This window comes from Populus euphratica, unplaced genomic scaffold, assembly GCF_000495115.2.
Source record: "Populus euphratica unplaced genomic scaffold, PopEup_1.0 scaffold58.1, whole genome shotgun sequence".
Lineage (NCBI taxonomy): Eukaryota > Viridiplantae > Streptophyta > Magnoliopsida > Malpighiales > Salicaceae > Populus > Populus euphratica.
This window is the reverse complement of record NW_011499864.1, coordinates 1254813-1263378: the sequence shown is the minus strand read 5'-3', so window position 1 is coordinate 1263378 and position 8566 is coordinate 1254813. Positions and strand designations below refer to the sequence as shown.

Sequence of the window (8566 nt, the reverse complement as noted above, 5' to 3'; positions counted from 1 at the left end):
GTAAATCTTCCCTACACTGGAACAAAATATTACTCTGAATCTTGATGGACAAAAAAATTATAAATATAATAGTTATATGTGATTATGGATTGATTATTAAGGATTTTAATAAATTTACATACATTCCCTCTTAATGGCAGGCTTTTCACTGAAAGGTGCCGTGGTTTTCATAAATGTGACGGCGAGCGTATAGCATTGCATGCATTAATAACAACAAGCATGATAATAGTTGAATTTTTTTATCAGTTTTCTTTTCTTTTCTTTAAGAGTTAAATTTATGCAATAAATTCATTTTTGATGACTCTTAAAATTTAAAATGTTTAAAAATAAAATTAATATATTTGATAATTAATTAATTTTTTAATTAAAATAATTTAATTTATTTTTTATAATTAAAATATCTAGTGATTTACCATGAAAAAATCAAAAAAATGATAAATAAAAATAGATAATACTTAACAAGGTAGGTGATCATTATTTGTGGTAGCGGCAAGTGGTGTTTGATAAACCATGTAACTAGTACTTGGTATCTATAAAAATTCTTCTGTGATAGACTCTTAAATAATAAAGTTATTGATTTTATAAAGAGAAAGTGTAATGGTATTTTAAAGAAATAAACTTTAAAAATATAAAGAAAATGTAATGGTATTTTAAAGAAATAAATTCTAAAAATATATATGCTAAAAATATTAAAAATAAAGAGATTATAGATCTTTAATTTTAAAGATTCATGATATATTTATAATATATAAATTTTAGCATTATATGGAGAGAAGGGTCTAAAATATAATTTAACTCTTTTAATATTTTTGAGTTATATTTTATTTAAAATAATATATATTAAATTAATATAAAATATGAGACGCGAGGATTCTAAAAGAATCCCATGAGCTTGAGGGAGACGTCGATGTGGGGATTCTAAAAGAATCCCATGAGCTTGAGTCCATTATAGTGAGAAATGATATTTGATTATAGCTCTTGTTATTTAACTTCTTATTATTTGGTTGAATAGTATTTCACCTGGCTATTTTTATAAAATGAGAATATATCCAACATATTATTGCAAGGGATTGGCTTGAAAGCCAAGAAATTACAGTTTTTTTTTTTTCGAGACCAGTATAAAATAAAATATTAAATTTATTTGAATAAACTAGAATATCATGAAGGAGCTATTGATTAATAGGTAAATTGATTTGACACGTTTTTATAGTTGATTTTTTAAAAAAAGAATTAAAGAAAGAAATTAGGGCTGTTCAAACAACTATTTTGGAGTCCAAACGCAAAAGGTGATTAGCTTATAGAATTTCTAAAAAATAATAATAAAATTGATAAACTTGAAAAACAATAATATCAATATTGACCACACGTAATGGTACTAGATGACTTCTTTGGTTGACCCAATGATATCTCTATAGTTTTTTTATTTTTTAATATATAATTCTATACTTTTGTTCTTCATCATTCAAGAATCAAAAAGTTAGACCTATGATTGCATTAGACCAAGAAGATTTGTCGAAAAGGAAAAGCAAGAGAATCATAATTGGAGGTCAATTACCATAATAACTATCTTAACATAGTTCTACATTGAATATATTATAGAATTAATTTCTTGATTTAATTAATCCGTGCAAATTTCATAATACTCTACTCATTATAATTTCTCTGATTGAAAATAATATGTTATTTTATATATGAAATAAATTTTTAATTATATTATTCATATTGTAATTTTTTTTCATGCAAAACTTCAGTATATCTATTAATTAAATCTCTTGAGATATTTATTAGATGGGATAAATAAAGATTTGGACAACATTTTTGTCATATTGATCTTTCTCCATAAGAAAAGATGATTGTGATGACTGATAATTTAATTATCTTTATCCTTTAATTTTGACTAAAAAACAATATAATTAATTTGATAATTTATGATTTGCGCGGTTTATTCCATAATTTAAAAAAGTCATCAAAACAATATAACTTTGAACTAATGAATTAGATATTTTGTAAAATGTAATCCATTTTTTATCCTTGGTGTGGAATTATAGATATCACAGAACTAAATAACTTGAAAAAAAACTCACAGGACGTGTAATTATAGATAATTTGCTTCTATTTTTTATCCCTGGTGTGAAATTATCGAAAATGACATGCGAAATCACTGCGAATTTTGATGGAAAAGTAATTGTGTAAGTATATCAGTTTTATGTAATCATGAATTGATTAGTATAATTGTGGTGAATTTACTTATACTTTTTTAATGTTAGGATTTTCACTTGAAAGCCACAATGATTTTCATTTATGTGAGAAGGATTGAAGTACGACAATAGTTTTTTTTTTTCCTTTTATCATTTCTATCTTTCATTGTTAAATTTATACAATATATTTTTGTATAATGAAATATATATATATATATATATTCAACGAAATTACCAAACTCACTCTCAATCTCATTAAATGCTTTGAAATTTGATACCACGACTTGTTAATGTAATACACATATTTTCATGGGAAGACGCAAGATTCATTTCAAAAGCATTGCTCTACAAGCTTCAGTTTAGCGACAAGCCGGCAAGCTCACGCCAAGACGCATCGACGGATACAACTACTATGAAGAAATATGGCATGGGACGGATATTGGAAATCTTGTAGCATTTTCGTTGCTGTGATGAACAACTGTATCCGAAGGTAAGATTTCGAGTATAACAATAACAGTGTGCGAACAGTATTCATGCTTTAGTTTCTGCATAATGGTATAAAGACATGATGCCATCAGTAAGGCACAAATGGATCAGGGGATTACACCTAAGCAAAATAACGAGAGCTTAAAGAGGAAAATCTTGTCCTGGAGCTGGTCTGGAACCCCAAAAACCTAGTTAGCGGTGTGCAACTCTTCACAAAATTTGATCGGGCAGGAAAACCTAGGAGATCAAGCGAAAATCCAGAGATTTTGATAGCACAAAACTGCAATAATTTATCATTCAGAAACATCCACTCCTCTTCGCTTTAGAAATTCCTTGGCCTCAACAATATCCTATGAAGAGAAACTGAATGTTAAATTATCGGCACAAAAATGTTCTGATGGGACATTATGAAAATAAAATAACAATTGGCAATCAAGTTGACACATTGACAGAGTCCTATGAAAGCTTCAATGCTGTGAAAAGATGAAAAGGAAATGACCCGGAGCAATATATTAGGAGCCTCCAAATATCCCATTCAACATCTATCAGATTGGCAATCCCATCAAACAAGTCTTCTTCAGTATTTCCATCCTGAATTCTACTACTTGTATGGCATCAATATAGGTACCGATTACTATGGAAAATGTGTCAAAAATAATGGGTGCTGTCTTAATTAAAACCATCATTTGTTACATGCAATCGAATTGATAACAAGGGCAGCATTACATACACTCAAACCGTCATGACCATGCAAGCTTGCAAAGATGTTGTCTAAAACAAGGTAATATGTTAGCTACAAGGTCAAAATCTTTTCAATTAGACAAGCTATTATCTCTGTTTCTCAGGATAGAAACAGCTTCCCCAACTCAACGGGGAGAGAAGGAGATCTTAGCAATAAACTACAAGATTAATAAAACAGAAGTGAAATACCTGTTGTAATAGCAGTGCTTCTTGAGGGCAAGTTGGAAAATTCATCAAGCCAACTCCAACCATCAATAGACCATAGCATCCCAGTGATATAACGAAATAAATGGGAAGCTGGGATGAATGAGAAAATAGGGCACGATAATCGCCAACAAATACAAAAAGCAAAACAAGCATGCACATGAATCAACAAGTCTTTTTATATATATATATATATATATATATAATCCAATAATAAACAAGAAGACCCATGGAGTATAAGTTATGAACTTGAATCAGAAACTCACCAACCAGGTATGGCTATATATATATATAATTCAATAATAAACAAGAAGACCCATGAAGTAAAGTTATGAACTTGTATCAGAAACTCACCAACCAGGTATGGCTACGTGGAATAATGGAAGTTTGCAAGAGCCCAATCCAACAGGCAGAGATGGCCACAAGCAGTACCATAATCTTTACAATATGCTTCATTGTATGTATATTGATTAAAAACTCCTGTTGAGATAAAAAAAATCACAATTAAGTATGGCTACTTCAATCCTTATTCTTTTTCTTTTTAATTTTTGTTACGGGCTCTCTTGTAAAATTTTTATTTGTTTTTAAGTTTATCCTTCCATACCAATTTGTGATATATTGTTTTTTCTAATTTGATCTTTATTCTTTTGATTTTTATTTCTTTTCAATTTTTTCCTTTAGTTCAAATTTATGATATATTATTTTTTCTGATTTGATACTTATTTTTTTATTTTTCTTTTCAATTTCACCTTCAATACAAAATTCATAGTTCTCCTCCAATTTATTTTTTATTTCAATTTGAATCATCACTCTTTTAATTGCTATTTTTTTGTTTTGGATACTTTTGTATAATTGAATTTTTTTTCCGATCTAATCCTTCAATATTTGATTGATTAAGGATTAGGTTTCATAATTTTATGTGTATGATATTTCTAGTTTAATAACATGGGTCATGAATTTAAAAAGTTAACACGGCTTGATATTATTTTTTTACTTATTTTCTTTTCTGGTTTCATCATTCGACATTGTTTTTTTTTAATTAAAAAATGGGCTGTGTTTTCTTTAATTTCTTTTCTACCAGGTTATCCTGATCTCATGATCTAAGATACATGATTGATGTGTTAACTCGGGTTGGCTTGCCCCTTATTACCCAAGTTACATATTTGTTATACTAACTCGGTTAACTCATACCAGTTTTCTTTGACAATTTTTAACCTAATTTCATCATTCCATATTTAATTGGTTAAAAACTGAACTACATTGTTTTTCCTCTATGTCCTAGAAGTTCCCATATTTCTTGTTCCCGAGTCCCAACTTGAAAGAGTAGTAAACCCAATATGTCAAAAGCCAATACTAAAATTTAACTTTTTTTCTGAACTTGACCCACGGGATGTTATCAGTTGAGCCAAAACACTTAACATTTTGGACAAATAACTCTCATGTTAAGCTCAATTCTTCATCATTGACTTCTTGCAACTGCATCTGCTCAAATATAATACTAACACAAAAAGCCACATTTTCTAGCTTTATACCCTGATATGAACTTAGCTCCTCAGGAGACTAAACCTAACATCTTTCTGGCATGACCCATGGGTTGGCTTCTTTGCATTTGTCCAGTAACAAAAACTTCCATTCCAAGAAACAACTCATCAACTAAATATCGCATAATCCAAACCACACCCCCACCTACTCATAATTCTATCCCAAAGCAACCACATTCCACGGCAATGAAGCATCACATGAGATAATGTCTCATTATGAAGACTTCAAAATGGAAACAATTCTCCACGACAGCAAAGATTTCCTCTGTGAGCAAAAACATCTCTAGTGCTTAGTCTATCTGACGCTGTCAACCATGTGGATGCTTCAACTTTAGAGGTGCTAGATTTAACCAAAAAAAAGAGCATAACAGAATTCATGAGATAATTGCAGGCCTTAACTGGGAAAAGTCCTTTGCTATCATATCTCCAAACCAGAAGATCTCTTTTTTCTTCATTCAGATGGACTGGTGAAATCAAAAGTCAGATCACTTGAATTGATTCCCTAGACAGTAATAGTCTTCTTCACTTAAGTTTCCACCACTTTGAATTGCTACTCCAATTCACCATACATGCAATTCTGCTACGCTTGTCCTAAGCTAAAGCAAACGAATTCACAAAGGCATTATTGAGATAAGCAGAGCCAATCCATGAGTCATGCCAAAGAGATGTAGAAGATCAAAACTATAGTAGACTTAAAAAAAAGAACAAATTGTATAAGAGAGTGACAGAAGTGGTTCATCATGCAGTTCATCATCGCTTACTATAAATTTATAAAAGGATCATACTGTGCCGAAAGACAAAATTGAAAAACACATCAAAGTTCCAACACCAATTTGTTCTTTATTGTTGCTGAAACAGATAAAAAAAAAGCACAGATTTCAATTGCATTTTACCATGAACAATAAACAATTATTCAGAGTAATCAATTTTGTGAAATTAAATAATATTTCGTTAATAAATTCATAAAGAAAACAATATATAATTATTCAGAGTAATAAATTTTACCTACATGTGATGCAATATAAATAAAAGGAAGATAAATATAAGTTCACTTACTTATGGAGATTGGAGAGAAGCCAATTCGGTGAAGGGAAGAGGGCTAACGAGAAGAAACAGATGAAGATCTGTGTATGGCTGCCTATTTTGGGAACCAGGGATTTTTATCCCTAGTTCAAAACGGCGCCGTTTATATGTTCATTGAAAAAAAACTGGAACGAATATATTACCTTATACTCGCTGTGCATTTTTAACTGTTTATTATCTCATATTTTACTGTTGATGGACTCTTCAAAATTTTATATCTTTTTAATTCAGTTTTTTAATTATTTTTGGTGTTTTAATCCTATTTAAAAAATAATTAACTTCAAATTCTTATAAAAAAAATAAGATTGAAAGAAAAAAGAAAAAAATAAAAAACAAAAAAGTGACAAACATAAATGGCATATTATAGCTTTCAGAAATAAATTTATTTTGATCAAACTTAAATAAGGATATAAATTATATAATTTTAATTTCTTAAAATTTAATTTATTTTTATTTTTATTTTAGTATAAAAATTTATTTTTATTATTTTTTATCCTTGATTAAGAGAAAAAAAATCCTGAATTTCAACAATAACAAAAAAATATTATTGACATTGATTTTTATCATTAAAATAAAAAATATTTATTTTAAATTATTTTATTTAACGAGTTTAGTTCATATTAAATGTTTTTGTATTTTAAAAATTCATCATAAAAACCATATTTCAATTCGAGTTGATTTTTTGTTTTAGATTTAATTCAATTGTTTGAGAATTTTTTTAGTTTATAAATAAATTTATCATGATTTTTAAGATATTTTATATATATTTTGAGTAAAAAATATATTAAAAAATAAAATTTTAAATTAAAATAATATAAATTTTAATTTTTTAACTATCAAATTTACATAAAAACAGGCTACATGTGGTCCTTCCTAGATGCAGATTAAAAAAAGAGCCTAGAACACGTGAGCCTTGATGAAATGGGCAGATGAGCTAATGCGATCCTTTTTTCCTCTTATTTTTTCTATTTCAATGAATTTTGTTTATTGTTTTTTAAATTTAATTATAATTACATTAATATTTATTATCTTTTTTATTTTGTTTAAAAGATTTTTTTAAATAATAATAATTTTATTATTATATATTTAATTTTTAAATTTTTTTTCTAATTAATCTATAATTTTTTTATATTTTATATAGATTAACTATGTTTTTAAAAATAAAAAATATTTTATTTTTATATAATATTTTTAATATATATACACTTACATATTATTTTATTTTTTATTAATTCAATCTAATATATTTATTTATTTTTATTATCATTTTATTAAATATAAAAATATTTTAATTATTAAAAATTAACAAATATAATCAAGTTAAATATTTATGAGATTAAATATTTTAATCTGTATATGTTTTTTATATTTTTTATATTTTGTTTTTAAATATTATTAATAATTATTTATTTATTTATTATCTTATATAGTTGTAGTTATTTAATTACATGTGTATAACTTTTTTAAATTATAAAAATACATGAAATGTTTTTGATAAATAATAAAGATATTTAACCCCGAAGTTCTGGAAACTAGTAATATATTCTCAAAATGAAAATATAATTTTTTAAAAACCCCATTGCTTTTCGTCCTGAGCAGAGTCCACTTCCTCGCTTCTTGCCTTGTATGTGAAAAGCGAAGCGACGAGTCGTTTATTCCAAAATCCCTAAATCAGGGTCGATTTCTTCCAGTCGGAAAAAAAATGGGGGCGACGGGAAGCGACGTAGAGGCCGGATTTGCGAAGCTACAAGGAGAAGACTTCGAGTACTATATGCAAACATACTCAATAATCTTAGGCCGGAACTCGAAAAAATCCACCGTCGATGTCGACCTCTCAAGCCTTGGCGGTGGGATGAACATATCACGCCACCACGCGCGCATCTTCTACGATTTCACGCGACGCCGTTTCGCACTTGAAGTACTCGGCAAGAACGGTTGCCTAGTCGAAGGCGTACTCCACCTCCCAGGAAACCCTCCGGTCAAGTTGGATTCACAAGATCTGTTGCAAATCGGAGATAAAGAGTTTTACTTTTTGCTCCCAGTTAGGAGTATTTTGGGCGGGGCGTTAGCGCCTAGGCACCATGTGGCGGTTGTGCCGCAGTATGGGTATCATTCCGGTGGGGCGGATAGGATGGTGGGACCGGTTTCGGTTGCGACGGTTAAGAAGGGGAGAGCGAGGGAGTTTTATGAGGAGGAGTTTGATGACGATGAGGATGTTGGTGGCAGTGGTGGTGGTGGGAAGAAGATGAGGAGAGAGGGTTATGAAGGGTATGGATATGGAAGTGGGTCTGGTGGTAAAGCAGGAATGGCTGG

The 8566-nt window shown here is 29.1% G+C and overlaps 2 protein-coding genes across 5 annotated transcripts in view; one reads left to right on the top strand and one right to left on the bottom strand.

The window, feature by feature from the left end:
* Positions 1-2634: 2634 nt before the first annotated feature.
* DPMS3 (dolichol-phosphate mannosyltransferase-like protein) lies at positions 2635-6330 on the bottom strand. Of its 4 annotated transcripts, XM_011026321.1 has the most exons (5): positions 6227-6319; positions 5956-6019; positions 3984-4109; positions 3615-3722; positions 2635-3034 (listed from the first exon to the last, which is right to left on the bottom strand). In XM_011026321.1, the coding sequence occupies exons 2-5, from the start codon at positions 5983-5985 to the stop codon at positions 2978-2980; spliced, it is 321 nt and encodes a 106-aa protein (XP_011024623.1). In that variant the 5' UTR covers positions 5986-6019; positions 6227-6319; the 3' UTR covers positions 2635-2977. The 4 variants fall into 4 exon arrangements, with proteins under 4 accessions (XP_011024623.1, XP_011024624.1, XP_011024626.1 ...); XM_011026322.1 differs by lacking the exon at positions 5956-6019 and having other exon boundaries at positions 6227-6330; XM_011026324.1 differs by lacking the exon at positions 6227-6319 and having other exon boundaries at positions 5932-5991.
* Positions 6331-7817: 1487 nt separating this feature from the next.
* FHA2 (SMAD/FHA domain-containing protein) overlaps positions 7818-8566 on the top strand; it is a 3848-nt gene continuing 3099 nt past the window's right edge. Inside the window, exon 1 of the mRNA XM_011026320.1 lies at positions 7818-8556. Within this exon, the coding sequence (XP_011024622.1) occupies positions 7956-8556 (601 nt within the window). The 5' untranslated portion in view covers positions 7818-7955. The remainder of the gene's footprint in view (positions 8557-8566) is intronic.